The sequence below is a fragment of the Macaca thibetana genome, chromosome 6 (assembly GCF_024542745.1).
Source record: "Macaca thibetana thibetana isolate TM-01 chromosome 6, ASM2454274v1, whole genome shotgun sequence".
NCBI classification, from domain to species: Eukaryota; Metazoa; Chordata; class Mammalia; order Primates; family Cercopithecidae; genus Macaca; species Macaca thibetana.
Window position 1 is genome coordinate 142,875,379 of NC_065583.1, and position 17,116 is coordinate 142,892,494.

General features: G+C 38.3%; 1 protein-coding gene across 3 annotated transcripts in view; it reads right to left on the bottom strand.

The window, feature by feature from the left end:
- OXCT1 (3-oxoacid CoA-transferase 1) overlaps nt 1-17,116 on the bottom strand; it is a 146,611-nt gene that overhangs the window by 118,283 nt on the left and 11,212 nt on the right. For all 3 annotated transcript variants that reach the window (XR_007726391.1, XM_050793457.1, XM_050793458.1), the window contains exons 4-6: nt 9,392-9,527; nt 6,003-6,152; nt 1,152-1,258 (exon numbers count right to left, since the gene is read on the bottom strand). Coding sequence is in view for 2 of the 3 variants with exons in the window: in XM_050793457.1 (XP_050649414.1) it covers nt 1,152-1,258; nt 6,003-6,152; nt 9,392-9,527 (393 nt within the window). In the remaining variant the exon portion in view is untranslated. The remainder of the gene's footprint in view (nt 1-1,151; nt 1,259-6,002; nt 6,153-9,391; nt 9,528-17,116) is intronic.

Consider the following 17,116-nt stretch of genomic DNA (forward strand, 5'->3'; position numbering starts at 1 on the left):
TTAACCACCAGCATAAAGTCAGTGCCTAGAATAGCCCTTGTGCAGCCTTTAAATACCAGAGCCAGGCACTGTAGCACAGACTAAATGTGGGAATATTTTCAATAATTCCTTTCTGCTTTGTAGTATACAATTTTGTTAATATTTTTAAAAAAGCAACTAAGCATTTGTAAATATTACACAAACGTGTCACATAAGGTAAAGATGATGTAAAATGTCTCCTGTTATTGCCAAAATTAGTTGTACTTTAAAACACTGACTAGATTAAAGAAATCAAGGAGCATTAATATCTCGTAAGTCCTTCAGAAATAAAAAGCGGTATGAGGGTATCACTGAGAACTTAATTGTGATTGCACCAAAACTGCATTTGCTAAAGATTTAAAAATTGTTAATCGAAAGCAGCAAATGATAAATGACCAAAACAATGATTTCTGTAATCTGATACGTGAAGTCTTCAAGATCAAACAGTTTGGAAAACTCTAAAGTGTACACTCGAAGGTTTCATAATCCTCAAAAAACAACTATATAAATCTACAAATCCAGGAAATAAATACTTACTATGCTTAGAATAACCAAAAGATTTTAAAATCTATAAAGTCTGTCACTAACCAGAGAGTGAGGATTGAAAATTTAGTATTATAAAGGTTAACCAATTTTTCAGATAGGACCTTTGTAAGCATTTCCTAGAAGACACTAAAAGGACTGAAGGACTGACCCCAAAGATTATTAGCAGTATCCTTTCAAAATATCAAATTAACTTTGACATTTTAAGACAACACATGTAAATTAGAGTATCGATTAAATTAAATTGTATGATGTCATATTCTCTAAACATGTAACTGGTCTTGGCAACTAAAATACACAAGAAGAAAAACAATTGGACGAGCCTATATAAAAGGGCATATAACTTCAAATATTTAACAAGCAGTGCAACATGGATATCAACCAGTCCAAACAGACTCCCACAAGTGGACATACCAGCAGCCCTGCACACACCTATATATGTGCAATACACATGGGCATGTATGATCTTGGGCCATTTCCGAAATACATTTTTAAACTGCAAATTTGCTCTGATGTCCATTTTTGTAATCGTAATTTAGAAAATATAGAGTTGCTGATATGTACGAGTGTTTTTAAAACTATCACAATACCTGAAAATCACGTTTCCTGCTCGGTCCGCCTTCCAGGCTTTCACCAAAGCAAAATCCCCTGTAATTGCTTCCTCCAAAATAAAGTGCTGACCATTGAACTCCCTCACCTGCAGAAGAGGGAGAAGGCATTGTCAGGTATTTGCACAGGTCTTGCTTGTGATAGAGGCCCTCTGATAGAGACACTCTGACAGAGGTAGATAATAAGGATACAAGCCTAGCAAGGGAAAATTTCTCAGAGGGAAAAGCATCTCAGAAACTTCAAGGATAAGCAGTGTTAGGCAAAAAGGACTTAGTCAAAGTGGTCAAAGGGGAGCTAAGGAAACAGATAAGTAAAGGTCCAGTGACAAAAGAAAACGTGTGCATTTGAGGAACTGAAAGTTCTATGGCCTGAGGGATAGACTATTCTCATTTTACTATTTGTATGTACAGGTTATATATTGAATACGAAAAATAGTCCCTCTTTCCCTCCCACTGAAAAAAATAGTTTGCATAAAACGGTCTATGCAATATTGTTTTTCTACATAAAACAGTTACAAAAATTTATCATTCGGATATCCTCATTAACCTATAATCACCTGTTGAGATTTTAAATGGGATTCACAGAATCAGTAAATTTGGAGAAAACCAACATGCCCTATCTTCCCACCCATGAGCATAGTATATGTCTCCATTTACTGAGGTTTTCTTTGACCTCCTTCAATAGCTTTATCATTTTCTCCATAAAAGCTTTATATATTTTTCTTAGGTTTATTTATAGGTACTTAGTGGTTTCTCTTGCTACTGTGAATATTACATTTGCTCCTGTCTACTCTTCTGACATTACTGGTCTAGGGAATGCTATTGATTTTTATTTATATTTATTGCCTTTTAATTATACTATGAATTTTGGGGGGAAGAACATAAAGCAAAACTGTCTTGCCATCATGTTCTTTTATTCTTGAGGGTTTATCTCCAGGAATTAAAACAAACATCCATTGCCACACTTCATCATGGCACAAAATGGAGCCATGGGAATGCAGAACTCCATTCTCATCCCTATTGCACCCCCTAGTGGAAAAACAGACTACGTTTTACAAAAAGCTGCTACAGAAAATTTTGGTACATTTACTTCAACCACGGTTTGAAACAAAACTTTTCTTAAATAAAAGCTACTTTAAAGACATTAACCAAGTTGCCTGCTAGAAAAAAGACTAATGAACTTAGGGAATAACTGATGAATGAGGATCTTACTATAGGAACTAAGATAAATTATATGAAAGATATTTCTGAACCACATATCAATATACTAAGTTATTTTGTAATGGCTTATGTATTTCAAAAATCACTGTAAATACCAACAATGATAGTTCAGTATTTTACACACAGATCTAGAAAACTGGGGTAAATATATGCAAATGTAAGGCAAAGTCAATAAACAGGCTTCTTTTATATTCCAGTTACATAATTTTCTGATATGTCTACACAGCTGTTGCTGAGTGTTAGTTTTACTGAAATTTAAAAATGGGGAAGGAATTGGTTTTATCAAACTAGCTATTTTACTCACTTGAAAGAATTGTCCATTTCATAGTCACCACTTCTCACTTTTTGGTTCTTTCTCAAATCTAATGAGATTTTCATCCCCTCTATTCCAAAAAGGAATAATTCTTAAAGTTGTCAATGACCTCTGTTTTTGCAAATCCAGTTATTCAATTCCAGGTCCTGTATTACCAACCTCTTCACACTCAGTTAATCATTTTCTTCTTTTTAAAATTTCTGTTATCTTTCAAGTTGCCAGATGCCCCTGGGTTTCTTCTTCACTTACTAGTCACTCTTTCCCATTTCTCTTTGCTGCTCCTTCTCTTCCCAATCTCTAAATGTCAACGAGGTGTTCTCTATCTTCACTCAGCCCCTAGACACTCATCTAGTATACAGATTTAAATACTACATGCTGATGCCTCCAAAGTCTCTGTCCTGGCTCTAGACTCTGCCCTGATCTGAAGTCCACTAAGCACCTCCTCTTGGAGTCTAATGAACATCTCCAATGCACCATGTCCCAAACAGAGCTCATTGATAAGGCCCATGCTTCACTCATCTTACACAGTATGCTTGACTCCTCATACCCCTTACCCATCCACCAGCAAATCCTGTGAGCTCTACCATCAACGTAACATCAATTCCAACCACTTCTCTCAAACTCCACTGTTACCACCTTGGTCTAGCCACCTTCCATTCCCACCTAAATTAACACAACATCCTCCTAAACCCTCTCTCACTGCTTCTGCTCTTGGCTTCCTAGCAAAAAAAAAAAAAAAAAAAAAAAAAAAGGCCGGGCGCAGTGGCTCATGCCTGTAATCCCAGCACTTTGGGAGGCCAAGGTGGGCAGATCACGAAGTCAGGAGATCGAGACCATCCTGGCTAACACGGTGAAACCCCGTCTCTACTAAAAAATACAAAAAATTAGCCGGGCATGGTGGCGGGTGCTTGTAGTCCCAGCCCTTGGCGGGCTAAGGCAGGAGAATGGCGTGAACCCGGGAGGCAGAGCTTGTAGTGAGCCAAGATAGCACCACTGCACTCCAGCCTGGGCGACAGAGTGAGACTCCGTCTCAAATACAAAAAAAAAAAAAAAGAGAGAGAGAGAGAACAAGAACCACCACCCCAGCAGCCACAGTGATAGTTACAAAACACAACTCAAATTACATCACTCTCACTCTTATTCAAAATCCATAGGCTTCCCACTATGTCCAGTAAAATTCAAACTGCATGAATTTGGCTCCTGCCTCTCTTCAGTCTCCATCCTATCACTCTCTGTCTCATGTGCTGTTCCAGGCTCACCACCCTCCTGTTCCCCAAACACCGCAAGCCTGTAGCTGCCTCAGCACCTTGTACTTACTCTTCCTTCTAAATAGAGCACAAACCCTCTTATCTCCACTTGCCTCGTTCTGCTACCTTATTCTGGTCTCTACCAAGTGTCACCTCCCCAGAGAAGCTCTCCCTGGCCACCAATCTGGAATACCAGCTGCCTGGCCAATGATAATTAATTCTCTTTGCCCTTAATCTACTTGATTTGTCTTCACAGTACTTCCACTAGAGACACTATGCATTTATTCATTCACTGTCAGTTCTTTCACTTGTAGGAGGACTTGATCTAGATCATTTTACCACAGTGCTTAGACCAGGGCTAGGCAAAGAGTAGGACCTTAATAAATATCACTAATTTAGAAATTAACTCACTTCTTCCTACTATAAGTAAAAAAAAAAGAAAGTGCTAAGAATTAAGAAATAAATTATCTGTCACATTCCTAGGGAATTCAGACAAAATTACAAAACTACTAGTTTGAGGCACCTGACTCCAGGCAGAAATGAATAAAGAAATATTTTAGTCTCATATTTTCCCAAGGTGAATTAATTCTCCAACTTCTAGGAAGCTATCAAAGTATTTATCACAAGTTTTCTGGGAACCTTTATGACATACTACTACAGTTCATTTTAATAATTAAGCTCCTGTCTTTTACTTTGTCAAGAAGCCTTTTAAACTTATTTAGACAGTAAAGGAAAAAGATAAAACATAAAAAACACATTAATAAAAGCTTTGAATCCACATAGATCACTCTCAACAGAAAGATGTCTCCAGATGGAAGACACGGCTGGAGACCAACACTGAACATCAAAGGACGTATTCAGTGACCTCTGATCTTCCCTCTGATCGTTCCTTAGAATGGGAGGGGCAAGGCCGGGCGCGGTGGCTCAAGCCTGTAATCCCAGCACTTTGGGAGGCCGAGACGGGCGGATCACGAGGTCAGGAGATCGAGACCATCCTGGCTAACACAGTGAAACCCCGTCTCTACTAAAAAATACAAAAAACTAGCCGGGCGAGGTGGCGGGCGCCTGTAGTCCCAGCTACTCGGGAAGGCTGAGGCAGGAGAATGGCGTGAACCCGGGAGACGGAGCTTGCAGTGAGCCGAGATCCGGCCACTGCACTCCAGCCTGGGCGACAGAGCGAGACTCCGTCTCCAGAAAAAAAAAAAAAAAAAAAAAAAAGAATGGGAGGGGCAGAGCCAGCATCCCCATATGCAGAAAAGTGATAAGAGATCCCCTGATTTACGATGTTCACTTCCCCAGAGATAAGTACAGCATTTCTGCAACCTGTGTTAACTCTCTTTGGCCATCTGGACAAGGAGAATGGAAAGATACTAAAAAATACTGTAATGAAATACTGGCCAGTGTAATTTTTGAAATTTTCTCCAATCTGAGCATCTCAAATACCTTTATCTGAAGTTCTGCTCTTCTATAATATGTAAGTGATGTTGCCTACAGTAAATGTACCCCATCCTACTCAGCACTTTAAATAGAAGTAGGTTATTCCGTCAAAAGCTCAAATGTGTCCAAGATACAAAATAAAAAGTGATCATATGATCTCTCTATTCTATCATAACAGTTCCTTTCAAGGTTTCAGACAAACATATTATTTCCTTGTATTTTTCTTCCTACAGTCACTTTAGGAAGGGCCTGAGCATAAAGAGTTTGCTAGCATGCATATCACAACTGCTTTATTTTCCATATAAGCATAATCAGCAAGTACAACTGTTTCTCAATTTGTTAAAGCCTACCATAAAATCAGTTCAAGTAACTAACCTTGACTAGTACATCACATGTGGATTACACCTTTTTTCCTTCTTTTTATTCTAGTTTCTCTATGTGATTTTAAATGCTAGCAGATGCCTAGATTTAGCTAGATTTTCACCTGTTTATGAAAATGAATGAGTGCTTTTTCTCACACAGAGGTGATTTTACACTTATTTGCCCAATGAGTCCACCCAGAATTCCACGTGGAAAGAGGGATCCTGGCATAATCTGGATAAGAGTGTTTCTTACCTCTCTTGGCTTACTGGCAATGGCAACACTGCCATCTTTGTTGTATTTGATGGGCGATCCTCCTTCTTGTACCAGGGTCCCATACCCTGTGGGGGTGTAAAATGCAGGAACTCCAGCCCCGCCTGCACGGATCCTCTCTGCAAGTGTGCCCTACAAGTGAGCAACCAACACCCTATAAGTTCACTAAGCACACTTCTGTATGTGAACACAAACATTTAGACATGGCTCCTACTCTCTAGAGGCTTATAATTCTAAAAAGCAGCTAGCATTGTATATTAGCATGAGTATTTCACTAATATTGTATGCTAGAAGATCAATTTTAAGAAGTTACTGCCCCTCTAGATCCATTCTAAATCCGCATTCAAAATGTAACTGCTTATTTGTATAGTCATGCTTTCAGTTTCCATACCTCCCAATGATCTCTTGACATATTTTAAATGTGTCTATTTTTGATATTCTAAGTCAATTTTAAAATCTGAATTATGAAACTTTACTTATATACATTAAGTAATGCAATTAAATTTTGTTTTATTTCATGCTCTATGTAGGTATGCTAAATTTTATTCAAGTTAATAATGTAAAGTGTTCAAATTTTAGAGCTTATTTTAAACCATTTTCATAAGTATTTTTATCTACAAATTGTCTAAGAAAAAAAACAAAGTGAAAAATATGGCACACAGGTGAACTGGTTTTTAAAAGCCAAGAGTACATCAAATCGTTTCAGAGTAGAACCAGCTGCAAGCAAAGTTTCTTTGTATCTTCTTTGGATCGTCATCTTTCCCATGGGTGACTCTTCTTCCTAGGTACCAGTGATTTCAAGACTAGTTTCCCTAGTTCTCTCACTCTCAACTGTTTTTCTACCCACATTTTGCCTAAGGAATCAACTCTGGCCCTGAACCTTGACACCCTTCCTAACACTGAAGCCTACTGTGATAGCCTTGTTACATGACAGTCTTACTAGAAAACTGACAGGCTAGTCAATAGTCAAAAATTGGGGCTGGACACCATGGCTCATGGCTGTAAATCCCAGTGCTTTGGGAGGTGAAAGATCACTTGAGGCCAGGAGTTCAAGACCAGCCGAGGCAACATAATGAGATCTGTCTCTATGAAAAAAAAGAATTGGTTCATGGTATTAATGATGATGTGTTCATATTGTCCCAACCTTAAAAACTATTTTCTACTTTAACAGGACTCTAAGTATTCAACTCGAAGAAGAAACTAACAGTTGGTACTTGAGACATTGAGTCACTCAAGTAGGTGGAATATTCTGGGGAAAGAGAGACTTGGGGTATAACTGAAAATCTTCCAGATAACTGATTATCTAGTCAATGGAAAGAGATGACTCTACCTTGTGTTGTGAAGTTAGTAACATTCACAAAAAATTAAATCATCAAAATTACCATAATACTACTCCCTGCCTTAAAATATGTTTTATATATACCGTCCCTGAATACTCCCCTTCTATCATACTAGGTAAGGGCCTGAAAGTAGACTATTTCTGCAGACAGGCCTTCCATAGGTGCCACCAGCTCCTTACCTTCACCCACCAAAGAAGTCCTGATCCCCACCATTGACACTCCTCCCCCTAGCCTTCAGGCTGCAAAATAAGCTGCCAGAGCCAGTGTTTACTAATGGACCGCTAAGCTGGGGAAAGAGACACTGACCTCTCTTAGCCTGAGGAAAAACTATAAAAAACGATGTACATACTTTCTGACAAAATAAGGAGTAACATAAAAGATACCAAGGGTAATCAAAAGGTTAATTTTCAATAGCTCCACAACCCAAAGAATACTGTATCTCAACCTATCATGTGAAAAATACTGCTATGGACTGAACTGTGTTCTCCCCAAAATTCATATGTTGAATTCATAGTCACCAATGTGACTGTATTAAGATAGGGCCTATAAGGAGGTCATCAAGGTTGAAGGAAGTCAAAAAGGTGGGGCCCTGATCTGGTATGATTAGTGTTCCTACAAGAAGGGTCCTACAAGAAGAGACACCCAGAGTGTGAGCATGCATGCTCTCCGCCATGCAAGAACGGTGAGAAGTCGGCCATCTGCAAGCCAAGGAGGACTTCCAAGCCTTCAGAACTGTGAGAAACTTCTGTTGTTTAAGCCACCAGTCTGTGATATTTTGTTATAGCAGCCTGAGCAGACTAAGACATCTTTGTTTTTCTGGGGTTTTTTTGTTTTTGTTTTTTTTCAAAAAACTGAGAAAATGGAATAAATACCAAGCCCAGTGCAGTGCTATGGTATGTACAGGTAAGAGTGCTATAGAGTGACCAGGTGTGACTACAACACATGAGCCTCAGAATAGTTCCCCACGTGTGCTTTCTAGACAAACACACCATGATTTAATTATTAATTTTTTAAAATCTACTAAATTATGTTATTACCAACTTGGCAAAGTCAGTGGCAGTATTTTCTGTTGACTAAAATAAAGCGGAGTGACTCAGTTCAAGAGTTGAGAGCAGAGCATGTCAAAAATGAAGGAAAACTGTAGACCCTTCTTTTACTTAAAGGCTTCAAAAAGTTTTCCTTTCTTTATGAATAACTCCAATTAGTTAAGAGATGATACAGAAAATGAATGAAAAGTTGCTAGATTAATTATAGTAACCGCTTGCTTTGTAGTAACACCAGTTCCCTGGAAATCTAGGTTCTGATCCCAGCACTTACTCAGATATAGTCACCTGCACCTTTCATGGGCTTCACTCTGATGTGTCTCAGCAAGACCAGATCACTCACAAATTTCTAGTTCTAAAGCTCATAGAAATTGGAGGGGCATGGTGGCTCACACCTGTGAGGCCAAGGCAGGTGGTTCATTTGAGGTCAGGAGTTTAAGACCAGCCTGGCCAACATGGTGAAACCCCATCTCCACTAAAAATACAGAAAACAAAGTAGCTGGGCGTGGTGGCACATGCCTGTAATCTCAGCTTCTCAGGAGGCTGAGGCAGGAGAATTGCTTGAACTCGGGAGGCGGAGGTTGCAGTGAACTGAGATCACACCGCTGCACTCCACCCTGGGTGACAGAGTGAGACTCCACCTCAAAAAACATTAAAAATAAATTCATATAAATTAACTTCTTAGGATGATTCTCAAACATTCCAGCAAATCCTTTTTGTATGCTTCTGGCACAATACACATTACAGTGCCAAACTTAAAATCTTATCTTGCAGACTGGATATCTTTTAGAAATATCTCCTTTTTCAGTATACAGTAGAAGAAAATATTAATCTTTCAGCAATCAACAGGTGTGACTTAGAAACTAAATTCCTTGGTTTGGCAAAGTAGTATTCCCTCTGCCTTACCTCTCTTGCACAGCGAAATTTCTAGGGAGAAAAAATGAATTTTTAAAGTTTAAGTTAGTACTATAAAAGCAAATCTTCTCACCTGTGGTGTCAGCTCCACTTCTAATTCACCAGATAAGTACTGTCGTTCAAATTCTGCATTTTCTCCCACATATGAAGAGATCATGCGTTTTATCTGGTTGGACCGAAGCAAAAGCCCCAAACCAAAATTGTCAACCCTAGAAGGAAAATGAAGGGAGCTTAGCAATGAGCATCTGACAGAACACTATTACATCTTTTCAAAGAGATAAAACTTGGTTAATTTAAAGAAAAATAAATCCTCTCTTATAGGCATTTAATCCACATTTTCAGTCTCCCATAACCCCAAAACTCTTGCAAGGTAGCTACCCTTTTATTTTACAGTTGAGGAAACTAAAACTCAAGAAGTTTAAGTGATTCTTTTGTGGGGTCGGGGCATGCACAGGGCAAGGTCTTGGCAGTAAGGGACATACGGCCAATATTCACACCCATGTTCACCCTACAGTTTTACTCCACACCTTTTGTTATTTTCATGGCTACAGAGTGATTCCGAGTTAGAAGATAAGCAAAGAGATGAATTGGTTCTTGTCCTATGCTTTGAAGGAACACATAAATGCAGTGGCAATATACTGACCCAAAAGAAGATTTGGATGGAGAAGCTCTTTCTCTTCTAAAAAGGAAAGAGGGCATTCTGGTATTTAAAAGAGAGATTAACATACTCATTGAAATGTGGACCCAAATTATAAATAGCTATGAACATTTTCCCTATATCATAAATATTTTGCTCAAGATTTCCACATTTGAACATTCTCAACAAAAACAACAACAACAAAAAAACAAACAAACAAAAAATTAATCACAAGCCAGTGAAGAGTATAAGTGGAAACAATAATCCTGTATCTGTTAAATTATATATACTATAGTTTAATATCTTCATTATTTTAAAGCTGGTGCTCAATTTATTCTTAGAAATGGTATACATAGTGTTGACTTTATTTTTCCATTGGGTGAAGGTCTCCAGGTTTATGCCTTTCTTTATTTCTATTATTTTTCAAAGCAAAATATGCCTAGAATTTAAAGCAAAGTCAATGTAACAGGACAGATAACTGAATGAATTATTTTTCCATTACAGTCACCTTAAAGACTGAAGATCATTTTCCATTCAAGAGTCAGAAATATTTTAACCAACTAGAGAAATAAAACATTTCTAAGACAAGAATACTTGACCTTAAGCTGTTTTTAATGGTGAAATTTTTTAATGGCGAAATATTTTAATGATGAAATATTTATTTAATGGTGAAATATTTTAATGGTGAAATATCTTTTAATGGTGAAATATTTTTTAATGGTGAAATATTTTTAATGGCGAAATATCTTTTTATGGTGAAATATTTTTTAGTGGTGAAATTTTTTTAATGGGGAAATATTTTTAGTAGCAAAACACTTTTAATGGCAAAAAGTATGATGAGACACTACCACAAATATGAAGGGATGGCTAAAAAAGAAGAAAATACCAAATCTCAACAAAGATGTGAAACAATCAGAACTCTCATATGTGCTAAGGGGAATATAAACTGAAATGACCATTTTGGAAAAACTGTTAGTACCTACTAATGTTGAATATATCCATATCCTATGGGTCAGCAATTCCATTCTAGGTCTATAACCAACAGAAACGCATACTTAGGTTCACCACAAGACATATACAAGAAAATTCATAGCAGCACTGTTCATTATGGCCAAAATTGGAGCCTCCAAAATGCTCATCAGCAAATAGATAATTGTGGCATACTACATAATGAAGTGGGTATAGCAGTGAGAATGACTGATCTATAACCATTAGCAACAATGGTTGAATTTCACAGATTAATGTTGAGCTAAAGCCAGACACAAGAGTATACACTGAAATATTCCTTTAATATGATGTTCAAAATCAGACAAAACAAATTTATAAGGATCAAAAGTAAGGCTAACGATTAACGTTGGTAGTGGGATAAGAGAACAGTGACTGGAAGGAGCAGGAAGAAGGCTTCCTGGGGTACTGGTCATGTTCCATTTATCTATCTGGGCATTGATGACATGGGTGTGCAGCTTGTAAAACTCCATCAAACTGTATTTATGAGATGTTCACTTTTCTACATTACTCCATACTATGCTTCAAGAAAGCCTTTTAAGAGACAGAAATGTACTGATAAGGACCAGAGTGCTTCCTAGAAACAGAAGTTTTTATTTACAATCTCTCCCTCCTAATTCCTTTAGTGCTCTGATGGTTCCTTCCCTACAGAGCTTGTGTCATCTACACAGTTCATTCATCTAGAACTCCCTTACTGAGTGCTTATTCTACCACAGGTTTCTTAACTCATCTAAAACTCCCTTACTGAGTGCTTATTCTATCCCTGTGTCAGGCTCTGGAGCTACAATCATGAGTAAGACCTGGTCCTGGGCAGCTCTGAAACTGACAAAATAAACACGTAACCTATAATTACAACAGAGGGAGAGACATGCTAAGGGAATTAGGCGCAAATTGTGATAATTCTGAAAATGGAGAACCCAACTTTTGGGGAGGAGAAAGATAGCAGAAAAAAATCTTACAGGAGGTGGCACTTACATAGACATAGGAAAAAGAAAACATTTTGAGAACAGAGTGTGGGGCAGACTTGTAGAGAGAAACAGGCAGATGGACAGCTTTGCAAAGATGCACTCAGGAAACTACATGTTGAGTGTTCCTGGAATATGGACTGAGGGCAACAGCATGTGGGAGGGGAGAAGGCAAGATCAGTTGTGATCAGCCTTGTGGGATTTCATCCTGAAGGATAGGAAGTCCCTGTAAAAAGTTTTAAGCGGAAAAGTAACAGTATGATTAGCTGGGAAGGTTGAAAGATGAAAGGCCGGGATATCAGTGAAGAGGCTCAAAGTAGTCCAAACAAGCAACACTGAGAGTCTGAGCTAAAATAGTGGGAATGGGAATGGAGAAGGGAGAAATCAAGAGGGTCTTTCAGGGAAATAATTCGTAAGACTTGTTGCCCATCCTGATGTAGCTGCAGACCCACTCCAGAATTCTGGCTTTAGTGATGGAATATAAAGAAAGTTGGTTGGGGGAAATTAACGAGCACTACTGATGCCTACTTACTTGATCTGGAAAGGTATTAAGTATGTGACAAGCCACTGACATTTCTCCCGATACCACCTGTTCTCCCAACTTCATTCCACTCTCCACCCTCATACTCCTCACACCCACAAGTGACCATTACAGCTCAGCTGATTCTTTCCCAATTCTCAGAATTTCATTTCCAAACCTCTTTCCTACCCCCAGCACTCCTGACACAATGAACACTTCAAAGTGTTTGGGTAACAGGTAACTGTCAACCTCCTATTCAACTTGTTTTGCACCCCTAGCCTTCAAATGCTGAATCTGATAAGATTTCCCATCCACCATGGGTAGAAAAGAAATAGCTGCATGACTTACTCTCACTTTGTTCAAAAGAAAACTAATGCCTAAGTAACAAGTATTTTCAAGAGTGTAATTTTGAGCGAGAATGCCCTGCAAGTTAAGAATACGTTTGTCCACTAGGGGTCACCAGATGCCTAATGATTCCATTGTTCAAGGGTTGTCTCCCCATACTCTCAATGCACACAATGCCTTCTGAGTTTAATTTAACCTACTCCTAATACCTAGCTAGGTCCCTACAATTCTATTCCCCCAAATTCAACTCCACTGCAGCCTTCCCATCTCACCTCATGGCAGGCCCACCTTACAGATCCTCAGCCCAAAACTAACGCAGCAATCTTCGACTTCTCTCACAAAGTCCACATTGAATCTCTCAGGAAATCCTCATTCCAACTTCAAAGCCTATTCAGAATCTGACCATTTCTCTCTCACTCCTTGTACTCTGCACTATCTTGCCAGGAAACTGCAAACCCTCCCTGCTTCTGCTCCCTTACAACATGGCAGCCAAGTGAGCCTTATAAAATGTAAGTCAGAACACATCACTGCTCTTGCTCACACCCCTGTGATGGTACTTTCATTCAGAGTAAAATCAAAGGTCTCCAGAGTGGCCTGCAAGGTCCCATGAGATCAGATGCACTTTGATGTCCCCAACCTCACTCCATCCTTTCTTCTGTTTGCTCACTTCTCTTCCTCTCCTGACCTCACCATCCCTCCAACACACCTACATATCCCCCACCTGGTGCCTTTGCACTGGCCTTCCCCTGTCTCAAACTCTTCTTCCAGACATCTGCATGGCTCACTCCCTCACTTCCTTCAAGTCTCTGGTCAAATGTCATCTCAGTGAGTCCCATCCTGATCACCCAACTGAATATTAAAACCCACCCCTCCACTTTCACATTCCCATTCCCTATTACTTTTTTTTTTTTTTCTTTTCCAAGGCACATATAACTTCACATATTGGAAAGTTTACTTATATGTTATGTTACTATTATAGTCCACCTCTCCCAAACTAGAGCATTTGGTCCATGAAGCAGAAATCTTGGTCTGTTTTATTCACTATTGTATTCTAAGCTGAACATCTGTTAAATGGATTTATTGCTCAATTCCACTGTCCCCCTCCTCACTGGCTCTTCTCTAATAATAGTGAAAACCTCCAAGTCTTTACACTGGATATTTACCGTTTGTCCCTCTGGATCTGTTCTCCAACCTCCAGCCTGCTCTGGACCTCAGATGGCTGCCCTGTAGACTAAATTGAGGGGTCCCCTTGCCTTCTGGCTTCTGATCGAGTTCAGCCACTCTGACTGGGTTCACCCAGGGGGAGGCACCATCAAGAGGATGTGGGTGAGGGAAAAATGTTGGGATTTATATTCCTCTGACTCTCTCCCTGAGAAGTTACAGCCCATTGAATAACCCCCTCCATAAAGCTTTCTTCCAGGTCCTACTAACAGCTGCCTCCTTTCACTCCTTCAGACCTGGGGCTGGTAACAGCACCCCTCCATTACAAACTCCAGGGTTCTTTATTATTCATGTTTTCCCTCAGCCCTGACCTTTCCACTGAAAAGGCTCCCTTTGGTAAACTCCTCAACTACTCAGAAAATTCAATTACATTTGATATCCTCTGGAACCCAGACTAATAAAGTTATAATGAAATAATTCATGAAGGTGGATATGATGATCCATTTTACTTTCTGTAGTTTTAAATATCTGAAACTCCTATAGGCCCATAGTAAAGCCAGAATACAGTTGGTCATTGATTGACTTAGGAATTTTTCTAATTACTCTCTTCTGGATCTCTTTGGCTTTTCAACCCATTACCCATTTTAAGTTGGCTCTATTTGGAGATTACATCTCTTTATTCATTTATTTTAGCTCTGAGAATCATGGTTTATATGGGCTTTGCTTTGTTATTAGACTAGTATCCTGGCATAGCAATCAAGCAATGCATAAGACGCTAGCCCCAGGTGCACTACCTGACCAGTTCTTCAGGTCCTGAAAATGCTGTCAGCTTACAACGAGAGTGTTTCTTGCCACATAATTTACAACTCAAATTTGGCAAGTGTATATCTTACCTATTATCAGACATTGATGATAGAAAATGAGTAAGACAAGTCTCTTACCTATAAAGGCTTACAAGACAAAGAAAAATAGATGTGATCTTTTGCAAATGGGGAACATATCATTTCTAATAGAGACATGAATATTAAAACATCTTATAGCTCTTTAACACTAAAGACAATGCTGATAAGACCTTCAAAGGATTGCTGCTTTCCTTTAGGAGCCAACATTTTTTAGCATACTAAAGAGAGATGTGATCTTTTTCCCGCATCACAACAAACCTGGATTTCAAACATTTTGGTGACTAGAAAAAGTCTAAGGCCAAGAATTCATTAATGAGACACATTATTATAAAGCAAAAAGATACTGTATCGGAAACAATGTTCTGGAAATATTTTCATGTTCTGAATCTAAAATTTAATTTGCTGATTTTCTGAAATCTCATTAACTGGCAATTCTTGTCAGAATAAAATAAATAAAAATAAAGTTGCGATCACTTACCAAGTTGTATTTCTTTTGTTTACTTTTCATTTTAGACATACTTAAATCTGGATTAGATAATTATATTTAACATAGCAAGAGTACCAAAAAGAAAATGCTGCATTTAAATACAAGGCTAATTTATGACATACAGTAATTTCCCCCCTGCCCAAACTACAGTTTCACTTTCTGTGGTTTCAATTACCCAGTCACCTGCAGTCCACAAATATTAAATGGAAAATTCCAGACATATGAAATTCGTAAGTTTTAAGTTGTGCACCATTCTGAGTAACATGATGAACCATCATCATCCTACTCCATCCTGCCCGGGATGTGAATCCTCCCTTTGTCCAGCATATCTATACTGTATATACTACACTCCTGTTCTTCACTTAATAGCCATGATGGTGATCAGATAGATTGTTGCAGTATTTGCTGTGCTTATGTTCAAGCGGTCCTTATTTTACTTAATAATGGCCCCAAAGCACAAGAGTAGTAGTGCTGGTAACTTGGGTATGCCAAAAAGAAGCCATAAAGTGTTTCCTTTAAGTGAAAGATCCAAGTAAGAATTAATCTTTTATCTATTAAATTTCAAAGAAAGAGAAAAATATGTGCTAGTTTTGCTGTCATATCTCAAACTGCAAAAGTTATAGCAACAGAGCATAATAAAAGCTTAGTTAAGATGGAAAAGACATTAAATTTGTGAGTGGAAGACAAATAGAAATACATTCTCATTGACAGCAATTGGGTTGAGTATTAGCCATGATTTCAGAACACATCCCCCTCGAATAAGGGAGGACTACTGCAGTTACATGAGACAAATGAAATCTTTCATGAGCTGAGCACAGAAGTTCAAGTATACATCCCAGGAATTAGTTAGCCCTTCCCAAACAAAATAACTAAATCCTAGGGAATGCCCATAATCAGCTCATGGCCTGCATCTGACTATTAACTCCTTCAGAGCTGCAGCTTCCTCAATAAAGAACAAGGGCACAGCAGAGGGGTCACTGCTTTATCTCAAGGTTCAAAGTCATTGGTACAGAACCAGACATTTTAGAGTGATAGACTGACCATTGGGCTCTCAAAAAACTATTATAGCTGACTAGTACAGTAATATATATATATATACACACACACACACGCAAGTAATTATAAGTGTAGGTACACATGTATAATCAGATTTTCTTAGCCTTTGACAAAACAGCATCTATTCTGCATCAAGAATTTTATATTGATCTGCAGTATCCCTTATAAGCATAAAGCTATCTGGAAAACTGAAAGTGCTGATAATCAAAAGTATGTATAATCAAGTCAAATTAAAGGGCATAAAATATGTTTAAGAGTTATCAAGTTGTCATAAACAAGTTACTTCTCTATTTTCAGCTGATCTGAAAAGTCAGTTAAACAAGGGACAGATGATTTCTACAATCTCATTCCCCTCCAACACACAGTAACTCTGAGACTCACACTTACAGGCTCAGGACAATAGGGAATACAAAACTACTGTAAATAAACGAGATCGGTAATGTAATATATATATCAAAGATAAGTAAAATTCAGCATACAAAGAAAAGCTAAAAGTCTCTAAAGGAACTCGAAAAGGGGCAAGATCAATAAAGACTAGAAAAGTTTCTGTAATTGGATAAGGATACTTTGAGGATATATAATTTAAGTCTAATTTTGAGAGATGTGGATAGACAGGAAAGAGGAGAGACAATCTTCCAGATGGAAATAGACCCAGAAAAGGAAAAATGGGCACAAAAATAGCATCAGTTTTATTTCCTAAATAACCTACACTATTTATTC